Source organism: Cyprinodon tularosa, unplaced genomic scaffold (genome assembly GCF_016077235.1).
Source record: "Cyprinodon tularosa strain WSP-4 unplaced genomic scaffold, ASM1607723v1 ctg7, whole genome shotgun sequence".
Classification (NCBI taxonomy): domain Eukaryota; kingdom Metazoa; phylum Chordata; class Actinopteri; order Cyprinodontiformes; family Cyprinodontidae; genus Cyprinodon; species Cyprinodon tularosa.
The window spans coordinates 687514-700962 of NW_024039451.1; the positions used below are offsets into that span (position 1 = coordinate 687514).

The 13449-nt window shown below is 36.3% G+C and overlaps 1 protein-coding gene across 1 annotated transcript in view; it reads left to right on the forward strand.

Annotated features, from left to right (window-relative positions):
• Window positions 1–533: 533 nt before the first annotated feature.
• Window positions 534–13449, forward strand: part of akna (AT-hook transcription factor) — a 28042-nt gene continuing 15126 nt past the window's right edge. The window contains exons 1-10 of the mRNA XM_038268306.1: window positions 534–655; window positions 4269–4579; window positions 5520–6132; window positions 6210–6510; window positions 7790–7864; window positions 11724–11865; window positions 11956–12044; window positions 12116–12175; window positions 12257–12375; window positions 12770–12947. Coding sequence (XP_038124234.1) covers window positions 4321–4579; window positions 5520–6132; window positions 6210–6510; window positions 7790–7864; window positions 11724–11865; window positions 11956–12044; window positions 12116–12175; window positions 12257–12375; window positions 12770–12947 — 1836 coding nt within the window. The 5' untranslated portion in view covers window positions 534–655; window positions 4269–4320. The remainder of the gene's footprint in view (window positions 656–4268; window positions 4580–5519; window positions 6133–6209; window positions 6511–7789; window positions 7865–11723; window positions 11866–11955; window positions 12045–12115; window positions 12176–12256; window positions 12376–12769; window positions 12948–13449) is intronic.

Consider the following 13449-nt stretch of genomic DNA (forward strand, 5'->3'; position numbering starts at 1 on the left):
GAGAAGTTGGGAGTTATGAATTATTTTGCAAACAACCGTTTAATTTTAAAACACTTTTCTTTGTTAGTCAGGTGCTGCTTTTTCAGCTGTAAGAAGAACAATATGAAGGACTGAAAAATTATAATTTTTAGAAGAATTTATATTTCTTTCATAGTAGTTCTACATGATACTTATCTGCTTTAAATTTTTAATTATTGTTGAACAGTGCCCTCTTGTGGCTATATCTAATACCTACACTTTCCGAAGTCTAATCCAGAATAAACGTTCCGCCCCTTTAAAGCAAATAACCAATCACAGCTTAGGTTTCAGCTAAACCAGCTTTAGGGTGACGCGATTTACTCTCTATATTGACTGTAAGGTAAGATACTTCAAACTTTCTCCAGAAATGTAACGTGTATCTAAAGCAGTTGTTAATATATATAGAATTTATGCTGTACATACTTGGTGTGAATTGGAAAAATCCCATGTCTGTGTAAAATATTTGGTTAGTAAGACCTGAAATAGCAAACGTAGGGTAAATTTTGACCCGCATCCTCTGCTAGTCTTCCATCCAGCAGATTCGTTACCGTTTTCAAGACTGATAATTAGCTTTCTTAATGTCACCTGTGTTGCGATAACCGCAGAGGAGGCGCTGCTCAAGGCTTGATAAAACAAGGTAAAGTTTTCTCAAAATAAACTTTTGAAATGGGCTGAATATACGAATTTTAAATTGTAACATCTTTTGCGTACTTGTAAACCGTAACGAACTTCTTAACCACCAGCGGCTGTAAGCTAACGTTTTTTCATCAAGCACTTTCTAATAAAAGGGTCGCAAAAAGAAGGGTAGATTTGTCTCTAAATATTTATAAAAGTTTGCGGTTGTTTTTTACTTTTATTGAATCGGTCTCAGTGGGTGGTTTGTTGTGGCGTGAATGTCATGGTGATACGGAGGGGCAGAGGGGTGGGTCCATTCTTCTCAAAGTCTTCCCTTTTTTTTTTTCTTTTTTTTTTTTTTTGCTTTTTTGTTCAGTGGTTTCTAGGCAACGGAGCAAGCCGTAAAATGCTCCCCTCTAGATCTCTGCTGCTCTGTTTAGCTAACATCTCTGAAACAGGCTAATATTGAGCAAGTCTGAGTGCTGCAAAGTGACCTTTCTTCATTTATCGCTTAATAACTTTAGTCATTAATTATATAAAATGTGTGTATATATAAAGGACTATTTAAAACAATATTTTTTTTTCTCATCAATCTGAACATGCATTTTTTGTTTTGCTTTGATCAAATCAACTGTACAAAAAAAAGAAAAAAAAAAAAAGAAGCTGGATTTATAATTGTAAACCATTTTTATGTGGATTATAGTGTCAATATTGTATTTACTCCTGCACAAAATATGTTTTAAAATGAATTAACTCCTTCTTTGTTTGTAAACACAGAAAAAAAAAAAACAGCAAAAGAGAAAAATGACCAGGATGCTTGGTTGAGCGTATTCTGAAAGTGTTTATATTCTTTAGATCAGGCATCCCCAACCTCGGTCCTTGAGGCCTGCTGTCCTGCAGGTTTTAGAGGTTTCCTTGCTCCAGCACAGCTGATTTTAACTGAAAGCTGATTAACAGGCTTGTGGTCTACTGCAATCGTTATAATCAGCTGTGCTAAAGCAGGGAAACCTCCACAGCGGCCCCTCAAGGACCGACTTTGGGGATGCCTGCTTTAGATTCTCCCCATTCCCTCTGTTTCAAGGAAGCTTTAATTACAGTTTAGTAAACAATATATCCTTGCTAGAAAATCAAAATACTGACTACGCAGACTTGGTTTTGTTTTCTTTCACCAGTCCTTACGCATGTGTATCCTGCGTCCCTCGGATCTCATTAGTGAATCTTCAGGGAATAATCTGTCAAATATCTGAGCCACCCTGCAGGCTGTGCTTTACCCATCTTCCTATCTGTTGGATCCGTCTGCATTTGTTTTGCCTCACTAATACTGGTCTGATATCACTGTGGAGGGTCTTCAATCCATGTAACTGCTTTGACAGACTTTCCTTTTTCATTGTTCCTTTCCTCCTGTTCTTTAACATCCATCTCAGATGTTCATTCCAGATGGATCCATAAAGGCTAGACGGTCAGGTGATTAGTGTATAAGTGTGTGTCTTGTCCAGAACCTGAGCCTGTCTAATTTCTGCATGTATACTGATGATCACTGCCTGTCCGTGGCCAGTGAAGCCCCCTGTAAGGGGTTCTGAGCAGCTTAACTCTTCCTCCCCATATGGCAGCTGAGATAAATCCTTAGTTCTGCAGGGAATAACCTGGAAGGAGCATGAACAAATCAACAGGTGCACTTGTAGCCCTGTGCTGAGAAGAAACTGCTCATTTACGTTTGTTTCTAACAACACATCAGTGGTTCAGTTTCACAACTAAAGCCCAACAGCGCAATAATGCTCAGCAAACAAAAAGAAAACCTTCTAAATAAGAATCTTAACTCCAATTTAACCTATCCTATCTAATTTTTTACTTATTCATATTCATCTTTTTATGTAAAGTCTAAAACCAATCCTATTCCCCCTCTAAGTCCTGGTTGTGGTGCTTTATTTTAAGCTGAACTAAGAATAAATAATTTTACAGCATAAAAAACACATTTTAGTATTTTAATTTAAAATTCTAACAATAATGCTACCTGGGCTTTAAGGGCAGTTTAAATTCTCCAGTTAAAAAGGTTTAGCTGTTTACATTTGAATTGATTATGTGTAGAGGGGCTTCATTTGTGTTCAGGATCAGATTTAAGAGCAGCTTGACCTCGTTTTTTTAATTGTTTAGTTCTAATGGTGGGTGATGCAGCTCTAGGAGAGTGCTTTAGAGACATGCCTAGGGTTAAAAGGTTTTATGAGACATACCGCACCAGGTGACGTCTAGGGTTGTTTTTATCTTACTAGGAGATGTTGATTGGCACCCTTAAGGTGTATTCTTAATTATCATGGAATGAACAGATTTAATGGCTGTTGTGCCAAGTTCTAGAGGATGACAATATGGTGCAGGTAAGTGATTAGATAAAACCTTCAAACTTCTGATGGCTGTTTTGTAGTTTCTGTAGGTAAATGTTTAGAAATATAAAAAGGGCCAAACTGTTCAATGCAAGCAGATTATGCTTTTTCTCTTTTGTTTTGTTTTTTTCTTTTTTCCTGTGGGACTGTTTTTTGCCCAGAAAGTGTGTTCTGTCTGCACTCCTTTGTGTGGGTATCATTTGTCTCCCTGCCTTTATTTTTTTACTTAATTTTTAAAGACTTATAAATAAACTAATTGATCTTTTAATTTCTTTATTTCATAATTTGTTTTGTGTATTTTCATTCCTTTCTTTTTTTAAAGAAGCATTACGGGGTTTTATAATGATGCTGCCACCTGTGGCCAAAACCCAGAACTGCAGCACTCTTTTGGTCGTACCTGTAGCTCGCACTCATACTTACAGTAACAAGTTGGTTGTTTTTTGAACAACAACTGCCAACTGAGTTGAGCTGGACACTGGCCCCTTCTGAGTATCCACAAAATCCATCTTAAATATGAAGCTATCATTGTTTGCTAGGATGGACCCATTTAGCATGGACACCCTAGACGTTAGATCCGCCAAACAGCGCAGGAACTTCTGAGCCAAAGTAAATTGAGGAAAATAGGCTACCAGCTTATAAATACATCGGTGCTGAACTACTGAGGCGTCAGTCTGCTCATCAATGTTTAGTTGTAAATGGTCAAATGAAAAGGCTATTTTAAGATATTTTTCAGTAGGAACTCATATGTTTCTTTAAATCAGTTGTTAAAGAAATATAATTTGTTTTGTTTTTCTTAATTCCCAGTATTTCTTCTAACATATCTGATATTAAATAGATTATTTTCTAAATCAATAATATCAATATTAATTTCTCCCTTAAAACCTATCTTTCTGTTTTGTATGGGAGATCAAATATGCCTTTATCAATCACTATATTTAATTTGGATGTATTTATATAAAGTTTTGATCATTTAGATTTTATATGTAAATCATTCGATTTGAACTATAACCCTTAAATATAGCATTTCAGTAACTATTTAATTAATAATTGTTGGGATTGCTGCACTTGTATCCTACAGTTTTTAAAAGACAAATGTACCACAATTTAAGAAAATAAGAATAAAATAGTTGCATGTACAATGAAAATGTAAATTTATTAGATTACTCAATTGCAGTGCTTTTGGTTCTCCATATTTTATTTCATCTGTATGTTTGGGTATTAATGAAAAATAACCCCACTAGTTTTGTGTTTTCTATACAGAGAAGAGTGATGTCAGATATCCTGGTTTGGCTGAGAAGGTGATTGAACGGGAATGGAGAGAAGAAGAAACACCAGACCCGGGGTTCTGCAGTGGACTCCCGCTCCGCTCTGGATCTCACCCGCCACCTCTGTGACACCCGAGGATTCCTGGGAAGATGAAGAGGAAGATCCAAAAGTGGATGGTTTTGTTAAGCAGATGGATGAAAATGGCATCATTGGGCTGTCACAGGCACTGGAAGACCTGAAACTAGAGGAAGCTTGTGGTCACAGCGGTCCTTCCACTACAGAGGAAGCAGTTCCTAGTGGAGGTGGTCAGTATTGAATGCTTGAAAGTGTCATTCTTTAAGCGGGAAGATATTATAAATACTACAGTATAAGAAACAGATGAGATATTTAGTTATTAAAAGAGTCAATCTTGGGTTATATTAAAACAAAACAATTTAAGAGCATGTATTTTAACACAATGACAGTAATAAAGAATAAATACATAATTATTAAAGCCAACATCAGTCACATATTTAAGATACGTCCAAAGACTCACACTTTATCTAATGCTCGAATATCTAGCTTTTGAATTAATTTTGCTCTTAAATGCATGTTGATCCAGTCTAAATGATGGAGAAATGAGAACATATCCTAGACCTCCTGAAAGCCCAAACGAAGGGAGTGAAATACGTAAAGGGAAATATGAGTAGTTGAATGGAAGCGCTCCACTGGGACTTTTATAAGACAATTCAACAGCCTGTGATCAACAAGATTATTTTTGTCAACAGAAAAAGATTATTTGTAAAGAAGCAGAAAAGAAATCGGTTACAATCACCCCCTTTAAAAAATGGTTTATACCCAGTTTTTCTATTCAGACATTTACTAAAGTAAATCTAACAGTTACTTTCATTGTGGTTTTATCTTACCAATTTAAACTTCTGATAATGTTTGAATCTTTTATTTTTTTATTTCTGATATCAAAGGGACCAAATGTATCAGGCGTTGCAGTCTGTCTCTGGATCTATGGCTAGAAATTTTATTGTCGGGTTACTTTTGAAGTTTTTTTTTCTAACTTTAACTGTTAAAATGATGTAAGACATTGTGCTAAATATTCAATGATAAAGGATAAGAACAAGAAGTCCAGCTAAGGGAATGCAGACCTAGAAAAGTATGTGACTTTTCTTAAAACATGATGGAACTCTGGTTTCTTTAGGATTAAATCAGCAACCTTTGTTAAATCAATGCCTTTGTTCTTTGGTTTGAAAGGTGGATTAAAAGCCTGGACTGAGGATTGGATAGCGAGGCAGAGCGAGAATGACCATGGCAGGCATTTCATCATGACGGAGGAAGAAGATGAAGATCACCAAGGGAGTAAAATAACTAGAAAGAGAAATGAAGTCCCTCACACATCAGCAGAGCTTGAGGCTAGAGAAGGTTTGGCTAATTGTAGGTTTGATAGAAATCCATCTGAAAACTCCAACCCTGACCATCTGGTATCTGAGCCTACAGTTACTGCCTCCTTTTTGCCTCATCTTTACCGTTTCCCTGAGGAGGAACTGACTGCCGCTCTGGGAATTGAAGCAGAAACCTTCCCAGACATGGGCTTCACAGAAACAGACTCTTATTGCAGTCAAGCAAGTGTGAAATCAAGTCCCCGGTGTCCGGTGATGAAGCCCAGGGCTTCTCCTCTGCCCACAGATGTATTTTGTGAAGAAGTTGAGTTAAAGGATATTCCTAAAAGAGTTTTAGAAAAACAGAAAGCTGGACACTCCTCTGAAGCGACATGTTCCCTTGGAGGAGCCAAGAAAGACTCTTTAAAACTCAAACAGCCGAGCAACAGTCCTGACAGAAAACATCCTGCAGGAATGAATGCATTCAGGTGACTTTGTGTTTAACTCTTCCCTTTCTTTCCTCTTTGTCTATTTTTATTGATCTTCCCTCTTTTATTTTCATTAGAGCATCAACAAGTCGGCACACACCAGACTTCTCTAAGGTGGAACCCCGGGTTCATTTCCCTAAACGTGTCTACAATCCTCCAAGACGCAAGAGCTCATTGACGAGGACCCCCCTGTCCCCTGAGCCCCCGATTGTGTTTAAATCCCCCGCCGACATCGTTAAGGAAGTCCTGTTTAACGCGCCAACCGACGGGTCGTCCGCTTCCGCTGATTCCAACGCACCAGCAGACGTTCCCAACTCCATGGTCCCTCCAGAGTTCATGTGTCCGCAACAGGCCATGATTCTGCTGCAGCAGCTTCAGGTACGAGCTGGAAAATAAACTGCCAAATATTGGAATTACAACTAAGAATGTCCAGTAGTTAATGGATGGCTGCATGGGAACGTTCTTCAGATTCCTTTTTCCAACCTGTAATCCCAAACACTTTCTCAGCAGGTGGACATAGAACCAAGAATTCCCACAAAAACAGAAGAGTATTGTATCAGCCCTAAATTTGTCAAATGTATTAATTAATTAATAATATTGATTAATCAAATGTTTTGTTTATCAAGATTTTCCTCCTGGAAAACATGGATTTTTAGTATTTTTTTATTTAATCTACAGCTTTGGTTGACATCAGTTCATCACTCTTAGTTTTTAGATGTAATTTATAACTGATTAATTACGAGCTACAAACATTAAGTCATATTTTCATTGTTTGTCGTGAAACATTTTACAATTTTCATGACTTAAATTTCATTGACTTTAGATTAAGTTCACCTCTTATGATGATTGAAAGCAAAGCTGCTTTTTGAAAGAAATCAGTGTAGTTTCTAATTTTTACTATGAAACTTAAGAGAAAAATGATTAATTGATTTTGGTAGGAAAAATCAGAGCTTAGATTTTTAAGCCATATGGCCCATCTCTATCAAGTTGTTTAAAAGTTGTATCTGTCCATTTAATTAATCTACTCTCATATCTAAAAAAAAAGGTATTTATTACTTAAATTTTATTTACTAATAACAATATAAATTATATCTCAATAAATAATTTTTTCATTGTTCAACTATATTCCTAATCCCCATAACAATGCCAGTTTTTAATGACAGACTTAGAGGGGTCATGTTTGTCCTCTCAGTTTCAGATTATGCATTAAGCTGAGCTCTGGGAGATGTTTAAAGTTAAAGAGAATAGATTTGTCTTCACAATGACTTCCCGCTAAAGATCCCTAACTGCCTCTGAGGACAGAAACGGGCGACACTAGATGCAGGTTGATGCCTTCTGAGGGCATTTAGGTCAACTGGATTTTATAGACCACTGACCTCCCTTTATTATAGGTGTATGCTTTTTAAACGAATTAAAACTTATGTAAACTGTTTCTTTCACTACTATATAATATGTGGTCTGCATTTAATGATATTTAGAACAAACTCAATAAGATGCACACCTTGTTTAAAAAAAAAGGAAAGCTTTAAAATTATTTAATTGTCTTTAGCTAATTCTTTTTTTTAAATCATATTCAGAGCAAACTGCAATAAGTGATCCCCACTCTGCCTTCTCTTTCTCTTGTCCTGATGGTTTGTTTTTATCCTTTTCTCTGCAGGAAAACTACAAAAAGCTGCTGACCAAGAATGCCGAGGCAGAGAACACCATCGATCGCCTCCGTCTGGAAGCCAAGGTAGTTTATCTCACACTATGAAGCATCATTTTTCGTTTTGAAACATTTTTTGTGTTTTCACAGGAGTTAGGAAAATAGTATTTTATCTTGGTGCCAGTATGATTTATTATTTATCTTTTTTAAAGTTAATTCAAAACAAAGCTTTAGATCAATGACAACAGTAGTGGTCTCACAAATTGGATTTTTCATTAAATAGAAGTAATGTTGCATCTCTTAACACTACCCAACAATTTTGTTTAATATTAAAAAGAAAAACAAAACCCTATTTTTGCTCTTGAACACGTTGCTGCCACCATTTGAAATGATTTCTCATACTGCATTAAAGCTAAGCTCAGGGCATCCAGTTTTATCCTCCATGTTCAAAATAGTTGTTCCAAGATGAAGTTTTCAGCCACAGGTGATTAAATAATTACAGGTGAATATTTTGGCAGCATTTTCACCAACATCTTTAATGGTTCTGTCCCTAAATTAAGGAATCTTTTGAAATGAGTATATTTATGTCTTAATATTTAGCAGGCATGATTGTTAGATCAAGAGCTAAAACATTCAGTGGTAAAATAAATCCAGCTCCCATTGTTCTGCACTTGATTAATTACTGATCACGTCCCTGGAATTATTAAACGTTTCATATCTGATTTCAACAGTTTTAAAAACAAAAAAACCTGATGGCGCTGAAAATTCTTCTCTATGTCTGCCTGATCGCTAGACAGGAAGTGTCACAACAAATGATTCAAACTACACTTATATGATCTGAACTGATGATTCAAAAACTGATTTAGGAAAAATAAAATCCACAAAAAGGCACCTATATTGAATCTAAAAGGTTATTTGCAAAGGAATGTGACATTTTGTGATCAAAAGCTAATATGATGGTGGAAATGAGGAAAAGAGGAAAGCGGGGATTAAGTTGTTCTGGAAGAGAACGCCAGGGCGGCAAAATCTTGGTTTGGTGCAGAAGGCTTACAGCCGTAAATGTTTGAGCCCTTCTGTTAGCTCTACACCTGCCGAAGACACAGATAAAGTAAATGATTCTGTAGATGAATCAAGATGCTATGACCGAAAAGATTTTATTGACAGATGACTTTTGATATACGATTGGCCGAATTTAGGTGTACAGGCTGACGTATAACTAACTGGCCTGCAGAAAATAAAATAACCCACAGATTTTAAGACAGGATTTTTTTTTTAAATACACATTTTCTAACTATCATCTTTTCTATCATCTGATAAAGATTAAATTTATATACATGTTTAAGCCACAATGATTTGACATTTAGATATAAGTAGTGCAAACAGTGGTATAAGCTTCTAGTTTTTAAAAGTGTGTTTCAAACTGTACTTTCAGATGATAAAGACAACCAAAAGACAAAGTCCAGACAGTTTTAGCATCCCAAAGTAAGCTAAATAAAGCTCTGTTGATATGTTACATCCTCTGGTTGGTCTAGGAGACATAAGGGATGAACATAAGTCAAGATATTGAATTGAAGTTTTTTATTTATGTCATATTTTAACTTTTTGCTGCACAGACTGATTTAAGCTTCTGAGAGAACTCAACCCACTATAATAAACAAAAACAACCTTAAAAAAAAAAAAAAAAAGAAATATATATATATATATATATATATATATACACAGGACTGTCTCAGAAAATTAGAATATTGTGATAAAGTTCTTTATTTTCTGTAATGCAATTAAAAATCATGAAATGTCATACATTCTGGATTCATTACAAATCAACTAAAATATTGCAAGCCTTTTATTGTTTTAATATAGCTGATTATGGCGTACAGCTTAAGAAACCCAAAAATCCTATCTCAAAATATTAGAATATTTCCTCAGACCAAGTAAAAAAAAAAAATTATAACAGCAAAACAAAATCAAACATTTGAAAATGTCCTTTAATGCACTCAGTACTTGGTTGGGAATCCTTTTGCACAGATTACTGCATCAATGCGGCGTGGCATGGAGGCAATCAGCCTGTGGCATTGCTGAGGTGTTATGTATGCCCAGGATGCTTCAATAGCGGCCTTTAGCTCATTTGCATTGTTGGGTCTGGTGTCTTTCAGCTTCTTCTTCACAATACCCCACAAATTCTCTATGGGGTTCAGGTCAGGGGAATTGGCAGGCCAATCAAGGACAGTAATGCCATGGTCAGTACACCAGTTACTGGTGGTTTTGGCCCTGTGGGCAGGTGCCAGATCATGCTGGAAAATGAAATCATCATCTCCTATAGCTTTTCAGCAGATGGAAGCATGTAGTGCTCTAAAATCTCTTGGTACACAGCTGCATTTACTCTGGACTTCATGAAACACAGTGGACCAACACCAGCAGCTGACATGGCTCCCCAAACCATCGCTGACTGTGGGAACTTCACACTGGATTTCAAGCAACTTGGATTTTGCGCCTCTCCAGCCTTTCTCCAGACTCTGGCGCCTTGACTACCAAATGACATACAAAACATGCTTTCATCTGAAAAGAGGACTTTGGACCACTCTGCAACTGTCCAGTGCTTCTTTTCCATAGCCCAAGTCAGACGCTTCTTCCGTTGTCTTGAGTTCAGGAGTGGCTTGACCATGGGAATACGGCTATTGTAGCCCATTTCCCGGACACGTCTGTGAACAGTGGCTTTTGATACCTGGACTGGTCTTTGAAGCTCCCCCACAATCTGGAAGCGGCTCTTCTTCACAATGCTGTGAAGGCTGCAGTCACCTCTCTTGGTTGTGCAGCGTTTCCTGCCACATTTCCCCCTTCCAACACACTTTTTGTGAATGTGCTTTGAAACTGCACTCTGTGAACAGCCTGCTCTTTGAGAAATTTCTTTTTGTGTCTTACCCTCCTGATGGAGGGTGTCAATGATGGTCTTCTGGACAGCAGTCAGATTGGCAGTCTTCCCCATACTCGTGATTTAGTTTGATGAACCAAGCTGAGTGTTTTTCAAGGCTCAGGAAACCCTTGCAGGTGTTTCGAGTTAATTAGACAATTCAAGTGATTAGTTGAATAGCCTACTAGTATACTTTTTCACAATATTCTAATATTTTGAGATAGGATATTTGGGTTTCTTAAGCTGTACGCCATAATCAGCTATATTAAAACAATAAAAAGCTTGCAATATTTTAGTTGATTTGTAATGAATCCAGAATGTATGACATTTCATGATTTTTAATTGCATTACAGAAAATAAAGAACTTTATCACAATATTCTAATTTTGTGAGACAGTCCTGTATATATATATATATATATATATATATATATATATATATATATATATATATATATAGTAGAACAAAAAAAACTTGGACAACAACCACATGAACAGGAGAAAACTGAGGTTGAACTAAAGGCAGGTTTCTACAGTCTGACCAAAGTTAAAAAATTAAGTTAAAAATGTTTTTAAATAAAAGCATCTAAGGCTGCTCTATTCCTTAAAAACCTTATGTTCAAGTTAAATGTTGCTTTAATGTTCAAGCTAGTAGAGCTGCAGCTATGGATCATTTTAGCAATCGATAAATCCATCTAGTGTTGTTTTTTTTTTTTTTTTTTTTTTTTTTTTTTAAAAGAACCAACTTTTTATAAATTTTGTAAATCTTTGGAATTTTAAAAAATGAAATTTTTTTTGCTCATTTTTGATGAACCATTCATGGAGAAAACGCGTAATAAATATATATGTTTATGTAATTCTTTTAGTAAATGGCATGTTTTACAGTCTGTGTAGCATTTCTCTAGGTAATTTGATTAGAAAATATATTGATGATAATTTAAATCATCGATTAATCGGATTAAAAAAATTTTTTTTTAGTTCTACTCTAAAGCAGATATGTTTTAATCTGTTATTAGTCAAGTCTTTTTTGTGCCCTCCAGGTGAACCTGTTCTCTGACCCTCCAAAGGCCGGTCACTTTGTGCATTCTGGAACGAGTCAACATGCTTCAAACCTCTTGAACCTTGATTTTTCCCCAGCTCAGAGGGCCCAGATCTGCTCTCATGGACAAAGTAGTCAGCAGGGTAAGGCTGTTGTTGGTCTCCATGTTAAATCTTAAATATATATTTATACGACTGAAACCATTTTTTGTAACCAGCTTGTTTGTTGAGCAGAAAAAGCAAATCCCTCCCCATCAACATCCAGGTTGGGACAACAGCTCTCCAACCTCCTCTTCAGTCAGTCTGAGAAGTTCCTCCAGCAGGTAACTGATGAACAAACGCCGGTCAGTTGAAAAATCTACCAAGGATTTAACATTTTGCATTTTTTTTTCAGCTCCAAACCTTTGATGATCTTCTAAAGCGTGATAAACTAACATCTTTTGAAAAGTTAAAAGTAAGAACGACAAGCCAAGCTCTATTCAGTAATCTGATTGGCTCATCTGTTCTAATCTGATGAGTTCCTGCTCTCCTTTAGGGTATTTCTCAGCTTTCTGAGGGGCTGAACTCTTTAGAGAGGGGCTTCCTTCTGGCTCGGGATGAACACAAACTCCTGCAGCAAAGAGGAGCAGAAACCTGCAACTTTGATCCTGAACGGTGAGAAAAGTACGGAAGAGGATTAGGGCCACTAAAAAAAAAAAAAAAAAAGTAAACTGATTTTTAAATTTTATTTCAGTTTAACATGGGGAAAAAAGTCAGAATTCTGACCTTTTTCTCAGAATTCTGACTTTAATTTAAGAATTCTGACTTTTTTATTGTCAGAATTCAGTCAGAATTCTGAGATTAAAGCCAGAATTCTGAGAAAAAAGTCAGAATTCTGACTTTTTTCCCATACTATACTGAAATAAAATAAAAAAAAAATCAGTAAACTTTTTTTTTTTTTCAGTGGCCCTAATCCTCTTCCGTAGAAAAGCTTTACAGAGATGTTTTATATAAAATGTTTGTGGTTGACTGACATTGGGTGGGTTTAATACGTTTGTCTGTTTTTCAGGGAGCTGGAAGGTCTGGTCTTTCAGTGTGGACTGCGAATGGATGAGCTGAAGGAGCAGGTGGGGAACCTTCAGCAGGAGCCCCAAACTTCTGCTGCTTCTTTTCCTCCTTCACCTCCTCGAAGCGCCTCCTCACCTGATCCACTGGAAGAAGGAGAAATTACCCACCCCCATTCACAGGTTCTAACACCTTCTTTCTGTCAGGGAAGGTTTTCCATTTGTAAACTGAGCATAAAATCCGAAATATATGGAAACTCATGAAAAACAAGATTATATTTGATTTGTATTCCTGTCTGTTGGAGACTAGAGATTAAATTAATATGCTGAATATGTAAATCTGCTACATAAGGCTTGTATAATTTGGAGTAAAATGCTCTCAACCACTCATACATTTCTGACACATTTGGAAATGTTTATTTTTCTTTTTTTTTTTTTTTTTTTACAAACTGCAGTAATTATAAAATAGTTCAAAACTGAGATCATTGGGTGGGGCAGGGGTAAAGCTATTTTATGAGGCTTAGGACCTCGATGCTGCTGTTTCTTTACTCTCATTTCCTGTTTACCTACTTTCAAAAATAAAGGTCGCCAGAGCCTTTATTTGATTATTTTTAAGGTTGTGATATGTTTAATCAGTTGATTGAGCTCAGTAAGGAAATATCTTCCATCAGTCTAAAGAGAAGTT